At 54.6% G+C, this 23,113-nt stretch overlaps 1 protein-coding gene across 1 annotated transcript in view; it reads right to left on the reverse strand.

Moving 5' to 3' along the window:
- LOC140403693 (polyunsaturated fatty acid 5-lipoxygenase-like) overlaps window positions 1-23,113 on the reverse strand; it is a 164,370-nt gene that overhangs the window by 135,292 nt on the left and 5,965 nt on the right. Inside the window, 1 exon segment of the mRNA XM_072491871.1 lies at window positions 5,063-5,261. Within this exon segment, the coding sequence (XP_072347972.1) occupies window positions 5,063-5,261 (199 nt within the window).

A 23,113-nucleotide genomic window follows, 5' to 3' on the forward strand; every position in this document is an offset into this window, starting at 1 on the left:
AAAGAGTAGTGAGGCCGTGGAATGCCCTACCTGCTACAGTAGTGAACTCTTAACATTGAGGGCATTTAAAAGTTTATTAGATAAACATATGGATGATAATGGCATAGTGTAGGTTAGATGGCTTTTGTTTCGGTGCAACATCGTGGGCCGAAGGGCCTGTACTGCGCTGTATTGTTCTATGTTCTATGATACCGTCAAAATTGGCCTTGCCCCAATTAAGAATTTTAACTCTTGGGCCAGACCTATCATTCTCCATAGCTATCTTAAAACTAATGGAGTTATGGTCACTTGTCCCAAAGTGATCCCTCACTAACACTTCTGTCACTTGCCCTTCCTTATTTCCCAAGACGAGGTCAAGTTTTGCCCCCTCTCTAGTCGGTCCATCCACATACTGAATGAGAAATTCCTCCTGAATACACTCAACAAATTTCCCTCCATCCAAGCCTCTAATGCTATGGCTGTCCCAGTCAATGTTGGGAAAGTTAAAGTCCCCTACTATTACCACCCTATTATTCTTGCAGCTATCTGTAATCTCCTTACATATTTGCTCCTCAATTTCCCGCTGACTATTTGGGGGCCTGTAGTACAGTCCTATCAAGGTGATCTCTCCCTTCTTATTTTTCAGTTCCACCCATATAGACTCAGTGGGCGAACCCTCGGATATATCCCCTCTACGTAACACGGTAGCATTGTGGATAGCACAATTGCTTCACAGCTCCAGGGTCCCAGGTTCGATTACGGCTTGGGTCACTGTCTGTGCGGAGTCTGCACATCCTCCCCGTGTGTGCGTGGGTTTCCTCCGGGTGCTCCGGTTTCCTCCCACAGCCCAAAGATGTGCAGGTTAGGTGGATTGGCCATGCTAAATTGCTCTTAGTGTCCAAAATTGCCCTTAGTGTTGGGTGGGGTTACTGGGTTATGGGGATAGGGTGGAGGTGTTGACCTTGGGTAGGGTGCTCTTTCCAAGAGCCGGTGCAGACTCGATGGGCCGAATGGCCTCCTTCTGCACTGTAAATTCTATGATACTATGATACGTACTGCCGTGATGTTCTCCCTAATCAAAAACGCCACTCCCCCTCCTCTCTTACCTCCTGTTCTATCCTTTCTGTAGCATCTGTACCCCGGAACATTGAGCTGCCAGTCCTGCCCCTCCCTTAGCCATGTTTCAGTCAAAGCTATAATATCCCAGTCCCGTGTGCCCATCCATGCCCTGAGTTCATCCGCTTTGCCCGTCAGGCTCCTTGCATTGAAATAAATGCAGTTTAATGTAGACTTTCCTTGCTCTCTGCCCTGCTTTCTCTGGTCATGCTTTACACACTCTCCCTTCCTACCTTTTGTTTCCGTCCCCACGGACTTCCTACATCGGTTCCCATCCCCCTGCCACACAAATGCGTGTGCAGTCAACATAACTGGGCAATATCCTAACACTGCCTGTTCCTGCTGCTCGCTCTGTACAGCGAGGGAGATGTAACGGTTTGTGCTGGTGTGAGAGCCTCGGTGACCTGTCTGGGAGCAGTGCCCTGTCTGGGGGAGCAGTGACCTGTCTGAGGGAGCAGTGCCCTGTCTGAGGGAGCAGTGCCCTGTCCGGGGGAGCAGTGCCCTGTCTGGGGGAGCAGTGCCCTGTCTGGGGGAGCAGTGCCCTGTCTGGGGAGCAGTGCCCTGTCTGGGGGAGCAGTGCCCTGTCTGGGGGAGCAGTGCCCTGTCTGGGGGAGCAGTGCCCTGTCTGGGGGAGCAGTGCCCTGTCTGGGGGAGCAGTGCCCTGTCTGAGGGAGCAGTGCCCTGTCCGGGGGAGCAGTGCCCTGTCTGGGGGAGCAGTGCCCTGTCTGGGGGAGCAGTGCCCTGTCTGGGGAGCAGTGCCCTGTCTGGGGGAGCAGTGCCCTGTCTGGGGGAGCAGTGCCCTGTCTGGGGGAGCAGTGCCCTGTCTGGGGGAGCAGTGCCCTGTCTGGGGGAGCAGTGCCCTGTCTGGGGGAGCAGTGCCCTGTCTGGGGGAGCAGTGCCCTGTGCGGGGGAGCAGTGCCCTGTGCGGGGGAGCAGTGCCCTGTCTGGGGGAGCAGTGCCCTGTGCGGGGGAGCAGTGCCCTGTCCGGGGGAGCAGTGCCCTGTGTGGGGGAGCAGTGCCCTGTGTGGGGAGCAGTGCCCTGTCTGGGGAGCAGTGCCCTGTCTGGGGAGCAGTGACCTGTCTGGGGAGCAGTGCCCTGTGCGGGGGAGCAGTGCCCTGTCTGGGGGAGCAGTGACCTGTGCGGGGGAGCAGTGCCCTGTCTGGGGGAGCAGTGCCCTGTCTGGGGGAGCAGTGCCCTGTCTGGGGAGCAGTGCCCTGTCTGGGGGAGCAGTGCCCTGTCTGGGGGAGCAGTGCCCTGTCTGGGGGAGCAGTGCCCTGTCTGGGGGAGCAGTGCCCTGTCTGGGGGAGCAGTGCCCTGTCTGGGGGAGCAGTGCCCTGTCTGGGGGAGCAGTGCCCTGTCTGGGGGAGCAGTGCCCTGTCTGGGGGAGCAGTGCCCTGTCTGGGGGAGCAGTGCCCTGTCTGGGGGAGCAGTGCCCTGTCTGGGGGAGCAGTGCCCTGTCTGGGGGAGCAGTGCCCTGTCTGGGGGAGCAGTGCCCTGTCTGGGGGAGCAGTGCCCTGTCTGGGGGAGCAGTGCCCTGTCTGGGGGAGCAGTGCCCTGTCTGGGGGAGCAGTGCCACACAAACACAGTCAATGTTTTTATTTTTATTTGTTTTTGGGATGTGGGCCCTCACTTATTGCCCATCCTTGAGGGTATTTAGGAGACGACCACATTCTGTGGGTCTGGAGTCACGGGGAGACCTGCCTGGTCTGGAGGGTGTTGGCTATGTGGAGACGGTGAATAAACTCGGATTGTTTTCACTGGAAAGACGGAGGCTGAGGGGAGACCTGATCGAGGTTTGCAAAATTACGAGACGGATTGACAGGGTGGGTAGTCAGAAGCTTTTTCCCAGGGGTCATGAGTTCAAGGTGAGGGGGAAAGGTTAGGGGAGACGTGAGGGGGAAGTTTTTCACGCAGAGGGTGGTGGGCCTGGGACGCGTTGCCAGTGGAGGTGGTGGGTGTCTGGGCCGCGTTGCCAGTGGAGGGGGTGGGTGTCTGGGACACGTTGCTGAGGTGGTGGGCCTGGGACGCGTTGCCAGTGGAGGGGGTGGGTGTCTGGGACGCGTTGCCAGTGGAGGGGGTGGGCCTGGGACGCGTTGCCAGTGGAGGTGGTGGGTGTCTGGGACGCGTTGCCAGTGGAGGTGGTGGGTGTCTGGGACGCGTTGCCAGTGGAGGGGGTGGGTGTCTGGGACGCGTTGCCAGTGGAGGTGGTGGGTGTCTGGGACGCGTTGCCAGTGGAGGGGGTGGGCCTGGGACGCATTGCCAGTGGAGGTGGTGGGTGTCTGGGACGCGTTGCCAGTGGAGGGGGTGGGTGTCTGGGACGCGTTGCCAGTGGAGGGGGTGGGCCTGGGACGCGTTGCCAGTGGAGGGGTTGGGCCTGGGACGCGTTGCCAGTGGAGGGGGTGGGCCTGGGACGCGTTGCCAGTGGAGGTGGTGGGTGTCTGGGACGCGTTGCCAGTGGAGGGGGTGGGTGTCTGGGACGCGTTGCCAGTGGAGGGGGTGGGCCTGGGACGCGTTGCCAGTGGAGGGGGTGGGCCTGGTACGTGTTGCCAGTGGAAGGGGTGGGCCTGGGACGCGTTGCCAGTGGAGGTGGTGGGTGTCTGGGACGCGTTGCCAGTGGAGGGGGTGGGCCTGGGACGCGTTGCCAGTGGAGGTGGTGGGTGTCTGGGACGCGTTGCCAGTGGAGGGGGTGGTTGTCTGGGACGCGTTGCCAGTGGAGGGGGTGGGTGTCTGGGACGCGTTGCCAGTGGAGGGGGTGGAGGCGGGCACGATAGCAAGGTTTGGGATGTATCTCGATAGACACATGAACAGATGGGGGATGGAGGGATACAGATTGTTTTGGCGACAAGCAGTAGGTGTAAATAAGGAATCTGGATTGGCGCAGGCTTGGTGGGCCGAAGGGCCTGTTGTTGTAATGTTCTTTGTCCTGGGCCAGACCAGGTCTGGCAGATTTCCGCCCCTAAAGGACATTAGTGAACCGGATGGGGTTTTACCACAATCAGCAAGGCTCATAACCAGACTTTTAATTCCAGATTTTTGAAGAATTGAATTTGAATTCCCCCACTTGCCCTGGCGAGATTTGAATCCAGGTCCCCGGAGCAATGGTTTGGATTACGATTCCAGCCCCTAGACCACTGCCTCCCCTATTGCTCAGGATGACTGACACTGCCCACAGTCTCCCTGTTTCCGGAGATGTATAACTGAGACTGGAATCAGACCAACCGGCTGCTGCCATCCCAAATTAACTTCATCTTTCCAGGTGGCAGGACACATATTTCTCTTCCCCCTAATTTGCTCTGCCCGTCTCCTGAAGGCTCTGATTGGACCCCTGCCTGGGTTCCAGAGACCTCGTGCATTGCCGTTGAACAAAACGACGGCAGGCTATTTAACCAAGAGGGGCGTCACTGTACAGGATGTCAGCCTCCCGGCCACACACTCAGTGAAATGGTCGCGGTGTGAGCGGGTTGATAGGGATTGGATTGGATTTGTTTATTGTCACGTGTACCGAGGGACAGTGAAAAGTATTTTTCTGCGAGCAGCTCAACAGATCATTAAGTACATGAGAAGAAAAGGGAATAAAAGAAAATACATAATAGGGCAACACAACATATACAATGTAACTACATAAGCACTGGCATCGGATGAAGCATACAGGGTGTAGTGTTAATGAGGTCAGTCCATAAGAGGGTCATTTAGGAGTCTGGTAACAGTGGGGAAGAAGCTGTTTTTGAACAGCTTCATGTAAGGTGAAGTCCCCTTTAAGACGGGGCTTGGAACCCTGGGGACTCCGCCTCGTGTCAGGAACAGTTTGAAGCTGGGGGTGACTCGATGGGGATCATGGTGGTCTCATTGACCTTTCCTCCCTCTAGCCCAGGGACAACGCTGTGACCCACGACAAACAGCGAACAGGGCAGAGAGGCGGGGTCAAACCTGTTGTCCCAGTGCTACACCTTCTTCCACAATACTAACCGTGTCCATCCCGTAGCTCGATTTCCTTGTGGTCAGTAACCCATCGGTAGCAGGGGAATTCCATATACTCTCCCGTGGGGGTCTTTATCGTGATGTATTTACAATACCAGTCGTCGTGAACCCAGTACTTGCGTTTCTCAATCTTCACCAACAGGATCTCTCCGATATCGTCCGACACGATCAGTTCGTATGAGTCCACCTGTTCCAACACGAAGGAGAAAGTTAGCGTTGTGCTGAGCATGAAGCGGGCAGCGAGCGGGCACTGGGCCACAATGTGGGACTGTCACAAACTGCAGCCATGAAGACTTGACTGACAGGGCCCTCCTTCCAGGTCTGACCATCAATCAGGACTGAACAGGACCACATATCAAACAACAGTTTCTGCATCTGCCAAACCAGAGCTAGAATCCCACACAATCCCCACAGCGCAGAAGGTGGCCATTCGGCCCATTGAATCTGCACTGACCTTTCGAAAGACCACCCTCCCCAGGCCCACTCCCCCGCACTATCCCTGTAACCACACCCAACCTGCACATCACTGGACTGTGGGAGGAAACCGGAGCACAAGCGGAAACTCACGCAGACACGGGGAGGATGTGTGGACTCCACACAGACCATAAGACATAGGAGCAGAATTAGGCCACTCGGCCCATCGAGTCTGCTCCGCCATTCAATCATGGCTGATATTTTACCAATCCCCATTCCCGAGCTTCTTCCCGTAACCCCTGACCCCCTCACCCACCACCCTCGGAGTAAAAAACCTTCCCCCGCACATCTCCCCTAACCTTTCCCCTCTCACCTTGAACCTGTGACCCCTGTTATTGAGTTTTCCAGCCTTGCAAAAAGCCTCTGACTATCCACCCTGTCTCTGCCCCTCATCTTCTATAAGGTCTCCCCTCAGCCTCCGTCTTTCCAGTGAAAACAATCCGAGTTTATTCACCGTCTCCACATAGCCAACACCCTCCAGACCAGGCAGCATCCTGGAGAACCTTCTTTGCACTCCACGTGACTCCAGACCCACAGAATGTGGTCGTCTCCTAAATGCCCTCAAGGATGGGCAATAAGTAAAGGTCCACATAGAATCATAGAAGTTTACAGCATGGAAACAGGCCCTTCGGCCCAACCAGTCCATGCCGCCCAGTTTTTACCATTAAGCTAGTCCCAGTTGCCCGCACTTTGCCCATAACCCTCTATACCCATCTTACCCATGTAACTATCTAAATGTTTTTTAAAAGACACAATTGTACCCGCCTCTACTACTACCTCTGGCAGCCCATTCCAGACACTCACTACCCTCTGAGTGAAGAAATTGCCCCTCTGGGCCCTTCTGAATCTCTCCCCTCTCACCTTAAACCTATGCCCTCTAGTTTTAGACTCCCCTACCTTTGGGAAAAGATGTTGACTATCTACCTTATCTATGCCCCTCATTATTTTATAGACCTCTATAAGATCACCCCTAAGCCTCCTACGCTCCAGGGAAAAAAGTCCCAGTCTATCCAGCCTCTCCTTATAACTCAAACCATCAAGTCCCGGCAACATCCTAGTAAATCTTTTCTGCACTCTTTCTAGTTTAATAATATCCTTTCTATAATAGGGTGACCAGAACTGCACACAGTATTCCAAGTGTGGCCGTACCAATGTCTTGTACAGCTTCAACAAGACGTCCCAACTCCTGTATTCAATGTTCTGACCAATGAAACCAAGCATGCCGAATGCCTTCTTCACCACCCTGTCCACCTGCGACTCCACCTTCAAGGAGCTATGAACCTGTACTCCTAGATCTCTTTGTTCTATAACTCTCCCCAACGCCATACCATTAACTGAGTAGGTCCTGGCCTGATTCGATCTGCCAAAATGCATCACCTCACATTTATCTAAATTAAACTCAATCTGCCATTCGTCGGCCCACTGGCCTAATTGATCAAGATCCCGTTGCAATCCTAGATAACCTTCTTCACTATCCACTGTGCCACCAATCTTGGTGTCATCTGCAAACTTACTAACCATGCCTCCTAAATTCTCATCCAAATCATTAATATAAATCACAAATAACAGTGGACCCAGCACCGATCCCTGAGGCACACCACTGGTCACAGGCCTCCAGTTTGAAAAACAACCCTCTACAACCACACTCTGCCTTCTGTCGTCCAGCCAATTTTGAATCCAATTGGCAACCTCACCCTGGATCCCGTGAGCTTTAACCTTCTGCAACAACCTACCATGCGGTACCTTGTCAAAGGCTTTGCTAAAGTCCATGACATATGCCCTCATCTACCTTCTTGGTCACATCCCAAAAACAAATAAAAATAAAAAAATTGACTGTGTTTGTGTGGCACTGCTCCCCCAGACAGGGCACTGCTCCCCCAGACAGGGCACTGCTCCCCCAGACAGGGCACTGCTCCCCCAGACAGGGCACTGCTCCCCCAGACAGGGCACTGCTCCCCCAGACAGGTCACTGCTCCCCCAGACAGGTCACTGCTCCCCCAGACAGGTCACTGCTCCCCAGGACAGGTCACTGCTCCCCAGGACAGGGCACTGCTCCCCCAGACAGGTCACTGCTCCCCCGGACAAGTCACTGCTCCCCCGGACAGGGCACTGCTCCCCCAGACAGGTCAATGTTCCCCCAGACAGGTCAATGCTCCCCCAGACAGGTCAATGCTCCCCCAGACAGGTCAATGCTCCCCCAGACAGGTCAATGCTCCCCCAGACAGGTCAATGCTCCCCCAGACAGGTCACTGCTCCCCCAGACAGGTCACTGCTCCCCCAGACAGGTCACTGCTCCCCCAGACAGGTCACTGCTCCCCCAGACAGGTCACTGCTCCCCCAGACAGGTCACTGCTCCCCCAGACAGGTCACTGCTCCCCCAGACAGGTCACTGCTCCCCCAGACAGGTCACTGCTCCCCCAGACAGGGCACTGCTCCCCCAGACAGGTCACTGCTCCCCCAGACAGGGCACTGCTCCCCCAGACAGGGCACTGCTCCCCCAGACAGGGCACTGCTCCCCCAGACAGGGCACTGCTCCCCCAGACAGGGCACTGCTCCCCCAGACAGGTCACTGCTCCCCCAGACAGGTCACTGCTCCCCCAGACAGGGCACTGCTCCCCCAGACAGGTCACTGCTCCCCCAGACAGGTCACTGCTCCCCCGGACAGGGCACTGCTCCCCCAGACAGGGCACTGCTCCCCCAGACAGGGCACTGCTCCCCCAGACAGGGCACTGCTCCCCCAGACAGGTCACTGCTCCCCAGGACAGGGCACTGCTCCCCCAGACAGGGCACTGCTCCCCCAGACAGGTCACTGCTCCCCAGGACAGGGCACTGCTCCCCCAGACAGGGCACTGCTCCCCCAGACAGGGCACTGCTCCCCCGCACAGGGCACTGCTCCCCCGCACAGGGCACTGCTCCCAGACAGGTCACTGCTCCCCCAGACAGGTCACTGCTCCCCCAGACAGGTCACTGCTCCCCCGGACAGGGCACTGCTCCCTCAGACAGGGCACTGCTCCCTCAGACAGGTCACTGCTCCCCCAGACAGGTCACTGCTCCCCCAGACAGGTCACCGAGGCTCTCACACCAGCACAAACCGTTACATCTCCCTCGCTGTACAGAGCGAGCAGCAGGAACAGGCAGTGTTAGGATATTGCCCAGTTATGTTGACTGCACACGCATTTCCTGGAGTGTTCCCTATGACCAACCTGACAGCAGAAGATAAGAGTTGGAAAGCCATTAATTGAGCTCCTCGGGCCTGTCCTGCCGTAGAATGGCCAATCGAATGGTGGCGTCAATTCCACTTGCCTCACTGACTCCTACACAACCGTGAACCCTTCTGGAGGTCAACAATTTAACTCACAGTGCCAGGGACCGGGGTTAACACTGCTGCCTCACAGTGCCAGGGACCGGGGTTAACACTGCTGCCTCACAGTGCCAGGGACCCGGGTTAACACTGCTGTCTCACAGTGCCAGGGACCCGGGTTAGCACTGCTGTCTCACAGTGCCAGGGATCCGGGTTAACACTGCTGCCTCACAGTGCCAGGGACCCGGGTTAGCACTGATGTCTCACAGTGCCAGGGACCCGGGTTAACACTGCTGTCTCACAGTGCCAGGGACTCGGGTTAACACTGTGTCTCACAGTGCCAGGGACCCGGGTTAACACAGCTGTCTCACAGCGCCAGGGACCCGGGTTAACACTGCTGTCTCACAGATCCAGGGGCACGGGTTAACACTGCTGTCTCACAGTGCCAGGGACCCGGGTTAACACTGCTGTGTCACAGTGCCAGGGACCGGGTTAACACTGCTGTCTCACAGTGCCAGCGACCCGGGTTAACACTGCTGTCTCACAGTGCCAAGGACCCGGGTTAGCACTGCTGTCTCACAGTGCCAGGGACCCGTGTTAGCACTGCTGTCTCACAGCACTAGGGACCCGGGTTAACACTGCTGTCTCACATTGCCAGGGACCCGGGTTAACACTGCTGTCTCACAGCACTAGGGACCGGGGATAACACTGCTGTCTCTCAGTGCCAGGGATCCGGGTTAACACTGCTGTCTCACAGTGCCAGGGACCCGGGTTAACACTGCTGTCTCACAGTGCCAGGGACCAGGGTTAACACTGCTGTCTCACAGTGTCAGAGACCCGGGTTAACACTGCTGTGTCACAGTGCCAGGGACCCGTGTTAGCACTGCTGTCTCACAGTGCCAGGGACCCGGGTTAACACTGCTGTCTCACAGTGCCAGGGACCGGGATTAATACTGCTGTCTCAGTGCCAGGGAAGCAGGTTAACACTGCTGCCTCACAGTGCCAGGGACCCGGGTTAACACTGCTGTCTCACAGTGCCAGGGACCTGGGTTAACACTGCTGTCTCACACTGCCAGGGACCGGGATTAACACTGCTGTCTTACAGTGACAGGGACCCGGGTTAACACTGCTGCCTCACAGTGCCAGGGACCGGGGTTAACACTGCTGCCTCACAGTGCCAGGGACCCGGGTTAACACTGCTGTCTCACAGTGCCAGGGACCCGGGTTAGCACTGCTGTCTCACAGTGCCAGGGATCCGGGTTAACACTGCTGCCTCACAGTGCCAGGGACCCGGGTTAGCACTGATGTCTCACAGTGCCAGGGACCCGGGTTAACACTGCTGTCTCACAGTGCCAGGGACTCGGGTTAACACTGTGTCTCACAGTGCCAGGGACCCGGGTTAACACAGCTGTCTCACAGCGCCAGGGACCCGGGTTAACACTGCTGTCTCACAGATCCAGGGGCACGGGTTAACACTGCTGTCTCACAGTGCCAGGGACCCGGGTTAACACTGCTGTGTCACAGTGCCAGGGACCGGGTTAACACTGCTGTCTCACAGTGCCAGCGACCCGGGTTAACACTGCTGTCTCACAGTGCCAAGGACCCGGGTTAGCACTGCTGTCTCACAGTGCCAGGGACCCGTGTTAGCACTGCTGTCTCACAGCACTAGGGACCCGGGTTAACACTGCTGTCTCACATTGCCAGGGACCCGGGTTAACACTGCTGTCTCACAGCACTAGGGACCGGGGATAACACTGCTGTCTCTCAGTGCCAGGGATCCGGGTTAACACTGCTGTCTCACAGTGCCAGGGACCCGGGTTAACACTGCTGTCTCACAGTGCCAGGGACCAGGGTTAACACTGCTGTCTCACAGTGTCAGAGACCCGGGTTAACACTGCTGTGTCACAGTGCCAGGGACCCGTGTTAGCACTGCTGTCTCACAGTGCCAGGGACCCGGGTTAACACTGCTGTCTCACAGTGCCAGGGACCGGGATTAATACTGCTGTCTCAGTGCCAGGGAAGCAGGTTAACACTGCTGCCTCACAGTGCCAGGGACCCGGGTTAACACTGCTGTCTCACAGTGCCAGGGACCTGGGTTAACACTGCTGTCTCACACTGCCAGGGACCGGGATTAACACTGCTGTCTTACAGTGACAGGGACCCGGGTTAACACTGCTGCCTCACAGTGCCAGGGACCCGGGTTAACACTGCTGTCTCACAGTGCCAGGGACCTGGGTTAACACTGCTGTCTCACAGTGCTAGGGTCCCGGGTTAACACTGCTGTCTCACAGCGTCAGTGAGCCGAGTTAGCATTGCTGCCTCACAGTGCCAGGGACCCGGGTTAGCACTGATGTCTCACAGTGCCAGGGACCCGGGTTAACACTGCTGTCTCACAGTGCCAGGGACTCGGGTTAACACTGTGTCTCACAGCGCCAGGGACCCGGGTTAACACTGCTGTCTCACAGATCCAGGGGCACGGGTTAACACTGCTGTCTCACAGTGCCAGGGACCCGGGTTAACACTGCTGTGTCACAGTGCCAGGGACCGCGTTAACACTGCTGTCTCACAGTGCCAGCGACCCGGGTTAACACTACGGTCTCACAGTGCCAAGGACCCGGGTTAGCACTGCTGTCTCACAGTGCCAGGGACCCGTGTTAGCACTGCTGTCTCACAGCACTAGGGACCCGGGTTAACACTGCTGTCTCACAGTGCCAGGGACCCGGGTTAACACTGCTGTCTCACAGCGCCAGGGTCTCGGGTTCACACTGCTGCTGTCCCACAGTGCCAGGGACCCGGGTTAGCACTGCTACCTCACAGCGCCAGTGACCCAGGTCAACACGGTTGCCTCACTGCGGCAGGGAACAAGATTAACACTGCTGTCTCACAGCGCCAGGACCCGGGTTAACACTGCTGTCTCACAGTGCCAGGTACCAGGGTCAGCACTGCAGCCTCACAGTGCCAGGGACAAGGGTTAGCACTGCTGCCTCATAGTGCCAGGTACCCGGGTTAACTCTGCTGTCTCACAGTGCCAAGGACCCGGGTTAGCACTGCTGTCACACAGTGCCAGGGACCCGTGTTAGCACTGCTGTCTCACAGTGCCAGGGACCCGGGTTAGCACTGCTGTCTCACAGTGCCAGCGACCCGGGTTAACACTGCTGTCTCACAGTGCCAGGGACCCGGGTTAACACTGCTGTCTCACAGTGCCAGGGACCCGGGTTAACACTGCTGTCACACAGTGCCAGGGACCCGGGTTAGCACTGCTGTCACACAGTGCCAGGGACCCGGGTTAACACTGCTGTCTCACAGTGGCAGGGACCCGGGTTAACACTGCTGTCACACAGTGCCAGGGACCCGGGTTAACACTGCTGTCTCACAATGCCAGGGACCCGGGTTAACACTGCTGTCACACAGTGCCAGGGACCCGGGTTAACACTGCTGACACACAGTGCCAGGGACCCGTGTTAGCACTGCTGTCTCACAGTGCCAGGGACCCGTGTTAGCACTGCTGTCTCACAGTGCCAGGGACCCGGGTTAGCACTGCTGTCTCAGTGCCATGGACCCGGGTTAACACTGATGTCTCACAGCGCCAGGGACTCGGGTTAACACTGCTGCCTCACAGTGCCCGGGACCCGTGTTAGCACTGCTGTCTCACAGTGCCAGGGACCCGGGTTAGCACTGCTGTCTCACAGTGCCAGGGACCCGGGTTAGCATTGCTGTCTTAGTGCCAGGGACCCGGGTTAACATTGCTGTCTCACAATGCCAGGGACCCGGGTTAACACTGCTGTCTCACAGTGCCAGGGACCCGGGTTAACACTGCTGTCCCTCAGTGCCAGGGACCCGTGTTAGCACTGCTGTCTCACAGTGCCAGGGACCCTGGTTAACACTGCTGTCTCAGTGCCAGGGACCCGGGTTAACACTGCTGTCTCACAGTGTCAGAGACCCGGTTTAACACTGCTGTCTCACAGTGCCAGGGACCCGTGTTAGCACTGCTGTCTCACAGTGCCAGGGACCCGGGTTAGCACTGCTGTCTCTCAGTGCCAGGGACACGGGTTAACACTGTTGCCTCACGGTGCCAGGGACCCGGGTTAACACTGCTGTCTCACAGCGCCAGGAACCCGGGTTAACACTGCTGTCTCACAGTGCCAGGGACCCGGGTTAGCACTGCTGTCTCTCAGTGCCAGGGACACGGGTTAACACTGTTGCCTCACGGTGCCAGGGACCCGGGTTAACACTGCTGTCTCACAGCGCCAGGAACCCGGGTTAACACTGCTGTCTCTCACTGCCAGGGACCCGGGTTAACACTGCTGTCTCACAGCGCCAGGGACCCGGGTTAACACTGCTGTCTCTCAGTGCCAGGGACCCGGGTTAGCACTGCTGTCTCACAGTGCCAGGGACCCGGGTTAACACTGCTGTCTCAGTGCCAGGTACCCGGGTTAACACTGCTGTCTCACAGTGCTAGGGACCCGGGTTAACACTGCTGTCTCACAGTGTCAGAGACCCGGGTTAACACTGCTGTCTCACAGTGCCAGGGACCCGTGTTAGCACTGCTGTCTCACAGTGCCAGGGACCCGGGTTAACACTGCTGTCTCACAGTGCCAGGGTCCCGGGTTAACACTGCTGTCTCACTGTGCCAGGGCTCCGGGTTAACACTGCTGTCTCACAGTGCCAGGGACCCGGGTTAGCACTGCTGTCTCTCAGTGCCAGGGACCCAGGTTGACACTGCTGTCTCAGTGCCAGGGAAGCAGGTTAACACTGCTGTCTCACAGTGTCAGGGACCCGGGTTAACACTGCTGTCTCTCAGTGCCAGGGATCCGGGTTAACACTGCTGCCTCACAGTGCCAGGGACCCGGGTTAACACTGCTGTCTCACAGCGCCAGGGACCCGGGTTAACACTGCTGTCTCACAGCGCCAGGGACCCAGGTTAACACTGCTGTCTCAGTGCCAGGGAAGCAGGTTAACACTGCTGCCTCACAGTGCCAGGGACCCGGGTTAACACTGCTGTCTCACAGTGCCAGGGACCGGGATTAACACTGCTGTCTTACAGTGACAGGGACCCGGGTTAACACTGCTGCCTCACAGTGACAGGGACCCGGGTTAACACTGCTGTCTCACAGCGCCAGGGACCCGGGTTAACACTGCTGTCTCACAGTGCTAGGGTCTCGGGTTAACACTGCTGTCTCACAGCGCCAGTGAGCCGGGTTAGCACTGCTGCCTCAGAGTGCCAGGGATCCGGGTTAACACTGCTGTCTCACAGTGCCAGGAACCCGGGTTAACACTGCTGTCTCACAGTGCCAGGGACCCGGGTAAACACTGCTGCCTCACAGTGCCAGGGACCTGGGTTAATACTGCTGCCTCACAGCGCCAGGGACCTGGGTTAACACTGCTGTCTCACAATGCCAGAGACCCGGGTTAACACTGCTGTCTCAGTGCCAGGGACCCGGGTTAACACCGCTGTCTCACAGTGCCAGGGATCCGGGTTAACACTGCTGCCTCACAGTGCCAGGGGCCTGGGTTAACACTGCTGTCTCACAGTGCCAGGGACCCGGGTTAGCACTGCTGTCTCACAGTGCCAGGGACCCGGGTTAACACTGCTGTCTCACAGTGCCAGGGGCCTGGGTTAACACTGCTGCCTCACAGTGCCAGGGACCCGGGTTAACACTGCTGTCTCAGTGCCAGGGACTCGGGTTAACACGGCTTTCTCACAGCGCCAGGGACAAGGGTTAGCACTGCTGCCTCACAGTGCCAGGTACCCGGGTTAACACTGCTGCCTCACAGTGCCAGGGACCCGAGTTAGCACTGCTGTCTCACAGCGCCAGGGACAAGGGTTAGCACTGCTGCCTCACAGTGCCAGGGACCCGAGTTAGCACTGCTGTCTCACAGCGCCAGGGACAAGGGTTAGCACTGCTGCCTCACAGTGCCAGGTACCCGGGTTAGCACTGCTGCCTCACAGTGCCAGGGAGCCGAGTTAGCACTGCTGCCTCACAGTGCCAAGTACCCGGGTTAGCACTGCTGCCTCACAGTGCCAGGGACCTGAGTTAGCACTGCTGTCTCACAGTGCCAGTGACCCGGGTTAGCACTGCTGTCTCACTGTGCCAGAGACCCGGGTTAACACTGCTGTCTCACAGTGCCAGAGACCCGGGTTAACACTGCTGTCTCACAGTGTCAGAGACCCGGGTTAACATTGCTGTCTCACAGTGCCAGGGGCCTAGGTTAACACTGCTGTCTCACAGTGTCAGAGACCCGGGTTAACATTGCTGTCTCACAGTGCCAGGGACCCGGGTTAACACTGCTGCCTCACAGTGCCAGGGACCCGGGTTAACACTGCTGTCTCACAGTGCCAGGGATCCGGGTTAACGCTGCTGTCTCACAGTGCCAGGGACCAGGGTTAACACTGCTGTCTCACAGTGTCAGGGGCCTGGGTTAACACTGAAGTCACACGGGATCAGGGGTGAACTGGCAAGGTGGATACAGAACTGGCTAGGCCATAGAAGGCAGAGGGTAGCAATGGAGGGATGCTTTTCTAATTGGAGGGCTGTGACCAGTGGTGTTCCACAGGGATCAGTGCTGGGACCTTTGCTCTTTGTAGTATATATAAATGATTTGGAGGAAAATGTAACTGGTCTGATTAGTAAGTTTGCAGACGACACAAAGGTTGGTGGAATTGCGGATAGCGATGAGGACTGTCTGAGGATACAGCAGGATTTAGATTGTCTGGAGACTTGGGCGGAGAGATGGCAGATGGAGTTTAACCTGGACAAATGTGAGGTAATGCATTTTGGAAGGGCTAATGCAGGTAGGGAATATACAGTGAATGGTAGAACCCTCAAGAGTATTGAAAGTCAAAGAGATCTAGGAGTACAGGTCCACAGATCACTGAAAGGGGCTACACAGGTGGAGAAGGTAGTCAAGAAGGCATACGGCATGCTTGCCTTCATTGGCCGGGGCATTGAGTATAAGAATTGGCAAGTCATGTTGCAGCTGTATAGAACCTTAGTTAGGCCACACTTGGAGTATAGTGTTCAATTCTGGTCGCCACACTACCAGAAGGATGTGGAGGCTTTAGAGAGGGTGCAGAAGAGATTTACCAGAATGTTGCCTGGTATGGAGGGCATAAGCTATGAGGAGCGATTGAATAAACTCGGTTTGTTCTCACTGGAACGAAGGAGATTGAGGGGCGACCTGATAGAGGTATACAAAATTATGAGGGGCATAGACAGAGTGGATAGTCAGAGGCTTTTCCCCAGGGTAGAGGGGTCAATTACTAGGGGGCATAGGTTTAAGGTGAGAGGGGCAAAGTTTAGAGTAGATGTACGAGGCAAGTTTTTTACGCAGAGGGTAGTGGGTGCCTGGAACTCACTACTGGAGGAGGTAGTGGAGGCAGGGACGATAGTGACATTTAAGGGGCATCTTGACAAATATATGAATAGGATGGGAATAGAAGGATACGGACCCAGGAAGTGTAGAAGATTGTAGTTTAGTCGGGCAGTATGGTCGGCACGGGCTTGGAGGGCCGAAGGGCCTGTTCCTGTGCTGTACATTTCTTTGTTTGTTCTTTGTTCTTTGTTTTGCCAGCTCGCCCCTGATCCCGTGTGACTTCACCTTTTGTACTAGTCTACCATGAGGGACCTTGTCAAAGGCCTTACTGAAGTCCATATCGACAACATCCACTGCCCTACCTGCATCAATCATCTTAGTGACCTCCTCGAAAAACTCTATCAAGTTAGTGAGACACGACCTCCCCTTCACAAAACCGTGCTGCCTCTCACTAATACGTCCATTTGCTTCCAAATGGGAGTAGATCCTGTCTCGAAGAATTCTCTCCGGTAATTTCCCTACCACTGAAGTCAGGCTCACCGGCCTGTAGTTCCCTGGATTATCCTTGCTACCCTTCTTAAACAGAGGAACAACACTGACTATTCTCCAGTCCTCCGGCACATCACCTGAAGACAGTGAGGATCCAAAGATTTCTGTCAAGGCCTCAGCAATTTCCTCTCCAGCCTCCATCAGTATTCTGGGGTAGATCCCATCAGGCCCTGGGGACTTATCTACCTTAATATTTTTTAAGCCGCCCAACACCTCGTCTTTTTGGATCTCAATGTGACCCAGGCTATCTACACACCCTTCTCCAGACTCAACATCTACCAATTCCTTCTCTTTGGTGAATACTGATGCAAAGTATTCATTTAGTACCTCGCCCATTTCCTCTGGCTCCACACATAGATTCCCTCGCCTATCCTTCAGTGGGCCAACCCTTTCCCTGGCTACCCTCTTGCTTTTTATGTACGTGTAAAAAGCGTTGGGATTTTCCTTAACGCTATTTGCCAATGACTTTTCGTGACCCCTTCTAGCCCTCCTGACTCCTTGCTTAAGTTCCTTCCTACTTTCCTTATATTCCACACAGGCTTCGTCTGTTCCCAGCATTTTTGCCCTGACAAATGCCTCCTTTTTCTTTTTGACGAGGCCTACAATATCTCTCGTTATCCAAGGTTCCCGAAAATTGCCGTATTTATCCTTCTTCCTCACAGGAACATGCCGGTCCTGAATTCCTTTCAACTGACATTTGAAAGCCTCCCACATGTCAGATGTTGATTTGCCCTCAAACATCCGCCCCCAATCTAGGTTCTTCAGTTCCCGCCTAATATTGTTATAATTAGCCTTCCCCCAATTTAGCACATTCACCCTAGGACCACTCTTATCCTTGTCCACCAGCACTTTAAAACTTACTGAATTGTGGTCACTGTTCCTGAAATGCTCCCCTACTGAAACTTCTACCACCTGGCCGGGCTCATTCCCCAATACCAGGTCCAGTACCGCCCCTTCCCTAGTTGGACTGTCTACATATTGTTTTAAGAAGCCTTTCTGGATGCTCCTTACAAACTCTGCCCCGTCTAAGCCCCTGGCACTAAGTGTGTCCCAGTCAATATTGGGGAAGTTGAAGTCTCCCATCACCACAACCCTGTTGCTTTTACTCTTTTCCAAAATCTGTCGACCTATCTGCTCCTCTGTCTCCCGCTGGCTGTTGGGAGGCCTGTAGTAAACCCCCAACATTGTGACTGCACCCTTCTTATTCCTGATCTCTACCCATATCGCCTCACTGCCCTCTGAGGTGTCCTCCCGTAGTACAGCTGTGATATCCTCCCTGACCAGTAGCGCAACTCCGCCTCCCCTTTTACATCCCCCTCTATCCCGCCTGAAACATCTAAATCCTGGAACGTTTAGCTGCCAATCCTGCCCTTCCCTCAACCAGGTCTCTGTAATGGCAACAACATCATAGTTGCAAGTACTAATCCAAGCTCTAAGTTCATCTGCCTTACCCGTAATACTTCTTGCATTAAAACATATGCACTTCAGGCCACCAGACCCGCTGTGTTCAGCAACTTCTCCCTGTCTGCTCTGCCTCAGGGCCACACTGGCCCTATTCCCTAGTTCTCCCTCAATGCTCTCACCTTCTGACCTATTGCTCCCGTGCCCACCCCCCTGCCATACTAGTTTAAATCCTCCCGTGTGACACTAGCAAACCTCGCGGCCAGGATATTTATGCCTCTCCAGTTTAGATGCAACCCGTCCTTATTTCTAGGTCACACCTGCCCCGGAAGAGCTCCCAGTGGTCCAGATAACGGAAACCCTCCCTCCTACACCAGCTGTTTAGCCAGGTGTTTAGCTGCTCTATCTTCCTATTTCTAGCCTCACTGGCATGTGGCACAGGGAGTAATCCCGAGGTTACAACCCGAGAGGTCCTGCCTTTTAACTTTCTGCCTAGCTCCCTGAACTCCTGCTGCAGGACCTCATGCCACTTCCTGCCTATGTCATTAGTACCAATATGTACAACGACCTTTGCCTGTTTGCCCTCCCACTTCAGGATGCCCTCTACCCGTTCGGTGACATCCTGGACCTTGGCACCAGGGAGGCAACATACCATCCTGGAGTCTCTTTCACGTCCACAGAAGCGCCTATCTGTGCCCCTGACTATAGAGTCCCCTATTACTATTGCTTTTCTGCGCTTTGACCCTCCCTTCTGAACATCAGAGCCAGCCGTGGTGCCACTGCTCTGGCTGCTGCTGTTTTCCCCTGATAGGCTATCCCCCCCCGACAGTATCCAAAGGGGTATACCTGTTCGAGAGGGGGACAACCACAGGGGATTCCTGCACTGACTGCCTGCCCTTTCTGGTGGTCACCCATTTCTCTGCCTGCACCTTGGGTGTGACCACATTTACATAACTGCGATCTATGACGCTTTCCGCCACCTGTGTGGAGTTTGCAAGTTCTCTGTGACTGCGTGGGTTTCCTCCGGCTGCTCCAGTTTCCTTCCACAGTCCAAAGATGTGCAGGTTTGGTGGATTGTCCATGCTACATTGCCCCTTAGAACATAGAACATAACAGCGCAGTACAGGCCCTTCGGCCCTCGATGTTGCGCCGACTTGTGAAACCACTCTGAAGCCGGTCTACACTATCCCCTTATCGTCCATATGTCTATCCAATGACCATTTGAATGCCCTTAGTGTTGGCGAGTCCACTACTGTTGCAGGCAGGGCATTCCACGCCCTTACTACTCTCTGAGTAAAGAACCTACCTCTGACATCTGTCCTATATCTATCTCCCCTCAATTTAAAGCTATGTCCCCTCGTGCTAGACATCACCATCCGAGGAAAAAGGCTCTCACTGTCCACCCTATCCAATCCTCTGATCATCTTGTATGCCTCAATTAAGTCACCTCTTAACCTTCTTCTCTCTAACGAAAACAGCCTCAAGTCCCTCAGCCTTCCCTCATAAGATCTTCCCTCCATACCAGGCAACATTCTGGTAAATTTCCTCTGCACCCTTTCCAATGCTTCCACATCCTTCCTATAATGCGGCGACCTGAATTGCACGCAATACTCCAAATGCGGCTGCACCAGAGTTTTGTACAGCTGCAACATGACCTCATGGCTCCGAAACTCAATCCCTCTACCAATAAAAGCTAACACACCGTACGCCTTCTTAACAACCCTCTCAACCTGGGTGGCAACTTTCAGGGATCTATGTACATGGACACCGAGATCTCTCTGCTCATCCACACTACCACACAGAGAGCACAGAACGACTCAGTTGAAAGAGCACAGATCAACTCTACAGCGAGAACACTGCACGACTCCACAGAGAGAGCGATGACAGACTCCACAGAGAGAGCGATGACAGACTCCACAGAGAGAGCGATGACAGACTCCACAGAGAGAGCGATGACAGACTCCACAGAGAGAGCGATGACAGACTCCACAGAGAGAGCGATGACAGACTCCACAGAGAGAGCGATGACAGACTCCACAGAGAGAGCGATGACAGACTCCACAGAGAGAGCGATGACAGACTCCACAGAGAGAGCGATGACAGACTCCACAGAGAGAGTGATGACAGACTCCACAGAGAGAGCGATGACAGACTCCACAGAGAGAGCGATGACAGACTCCACAGAGAGAGCGATGACAGACTTCACAGAGAGAGCGATGAAGGAGTCCACAGAGAGCGATGACGAACTCCACAGAGAAAGCGATGAAGGACTCCACAGAGAGAGCGATGACAGACTCCACAGAGAGAGCGATGACAGACTCCACAGAGAGAGCGATGACAGACTCCACAGAGAGAGCGATGACAGACTCCACAGAGAGAGCGATGAAGGAGTCCACAAAGAGAGCGACACAAGCCTCCACAAAGAGAGCGATGACAGACTCCACACAGAGAGCGATGAAGGACTCCACAGAGAGAGCGATGACGAACTCCACAGAGAGAGCGATGAAGGACTCCACAGAGAGAGCGATGAAGGAGTCCACAGAGAGAGCGATGACGAACTCCACAGAGAAAGCGATGAAGGACTCCACAGAGAGAGCGATGACAGACTCCACAGAGAGAGCGATGACAGACTCCACAGAGAGAGCGATGACAGACTCCACAGAGAGAGCGATGACAGACTCCACAGAGAGAGCGATGACAGACTCCACAGAGAGAGCGATGAAAGAGTCCACAAAGAGAGCGACACAAGCCTCCACAAAGAGAGCGATGACAGACTCCACACAGAGAGCGATGAAGGAGTCCACAGAGAGAGCGATGGCAAACTCCACAGAGAGCACGATGACAGACTCCACAGAGAGAGAGATGACAGACTCCACAGAGAGAGCGATGACAGACTCCACAGAGAGAGCGATGAAGGACTCCACAGAGAGAGCGATGAAGGACTCCACAGAGAGAGCGATGAAGGACTCCACAGAGAGAGCGATGAAGGACTCCACAGAGAGAGCGATGAAGGACTCCACAGAGAGAGCGATGACAGACTCCACAGAGAGAGCGATGAAGGACTCCACAGAGAGAGCGATGACAGACTCCACAGAGAGCGCGATGAAGGACTCCACAGAGAGAGCAATGAAGGACTCCACAAAGAGAGCGACGCAATCCTCCACAGACAGCTCGGTGACAGACTCAAAAATGGAAGCAAGCAAACACTCCATAGCGAACACCATGCATGTACAAGACCATGAAGATCTATCAAGCTTATTTGAGCCACCAGGAAAAGACACTGAATGTCTACCCACTGTATGTGAGACAAGTGACAAAGAAATCACAATTCCCATACAGGATGCGCAGCATCACAGCGAGACTGACAGATCTCAGCTCGTCTGCACAGAAGCACTCAATAATCAGAGGAGGGCTACTCATGAGTCCAGAGAGACCACGTCAAATGAAATCCTGAAGATTTTGACTCCAGAAAAGGAGCACAACGAGATCAATGATGATTCAAGTGAACCAGAAATGACTCTAGCAGAGGAGCACCAAGGAAGCAAAGAAGAGGAATCGAATCCACACAAATGACTGATGTCACCAACATCATCGCAACATCAGATCATTCTCACAATTCTCAAGAAGATACACTCAATGTAGCAGATACCACAACGGACACTGACACCAATAACTGTGACAATGACTCAAATCATCCACATGGAACACTCATTGAGCGCAACAAGAACAACAAAAACCGCAAGAAGCACAGCAGAAACAAGAACAACAACAGCAACAACAAAAGCAACATGCAGCGCAACAAGAACGACAAAAGCAACAAGAAGCATCCCAGAAACAACAAGCACGACAAGAAAAAGAACAAGAATAAAAGCGAAAACAACGAAAAAAGAATCAACAAGCGCGACAAAAAGAACAACAACAAGAACGCCAACGAAAACAACAAAGACAGAAACAACTGAAACAACAACAATGAAACAACGACATGTACAACATGGTACAACTCTGCATGTGAAGGACAATGCCACTGCACACTGCGAAACAATGACAAGACCACAAACACGCCATGGCATGCTAAAGAATCTCACAAATTCACATCTGCTCCAGAACAAACAAGCAAAACAGCTTTCACAAACAATGACATACAGAATCAATACCACAAACACAGGAAACAGTCGAGGACAGACAACGGTGCGACGCAGAATCGCTCCCCGCAATCAAATGGAACAGGGGAAAAAGGTGTCCACACCATTAAACGGCTCATCAGCAAAGCAGCCGAGTCACGTCCCGACATCAACCTCGCTCTGTTATCGTACCGAGCAACCGCATTGAGCTCAGGACTGTCGCCAGCGCAAATGCTCTTCGGCAGAGACACCCGGACAACCCTACCGGCAAAGCAATTCCGAGACCCGGCAACGCACCGGTTCTCGACGACATGCTCCAAACAATAACTATACTACGATCAACATGCGATCCCACTCAAGCCACTGACAATAGGTGACATGGTCAGAATCAGGGACCCAGAAGGCAGATGGTCTGAGCCACGGTGATCAGGCAGGAGGCACCGCGGTCCTACATTGTCAAATCGTCTGCGGGAGTACCTTCTCGCTGTAACCGCCGGGATCTATTAGAGATTCGACCTACAACGCCAGTATTTCCCACACTGGACTTGACCGAGTCCATTTGTCCACAGGACGTTCCTCGCCACACAACGCCAGACAGTAATCTTAATGACATCAAACCGTCATCCCCACCTCCACCGTTAAGACGCTCCAGCAGAAGCCGTAAGACACGCGACCGGCTAGATTTGTGACGACACTTCGACACACGCGCAAGACGAATATGGACATTTCTCAGGATGGACTCACAACACAGTTAATTGTTTCTGTACTTTTATCACAGTGTGCAGATTTGCATATTCTCACCACTTGTTATGTACAGTTTTCTTGAGGCCAATCTAGAAAACATGTCCAATAAAAGGGGGGGGATGTAGTGATCTGTAC

Source organism: Scyliorhinus torazame, chromosome 28 (assembly GCF_047496885.1).
Source record: "Scyliorhinus torazame isolate Kashiwa2021f chromosome 28, sScyTor2.1, whole genome shotgun sequence".
Taxonomy (NCBI): domain Eukaryota; kingdom Metazoa; phylum Chordata; class Chondrichthyes; order Carcharhiniformes; family Scyliorhinidae; genus Scyliorhinus; species Scyliorhinus torazame.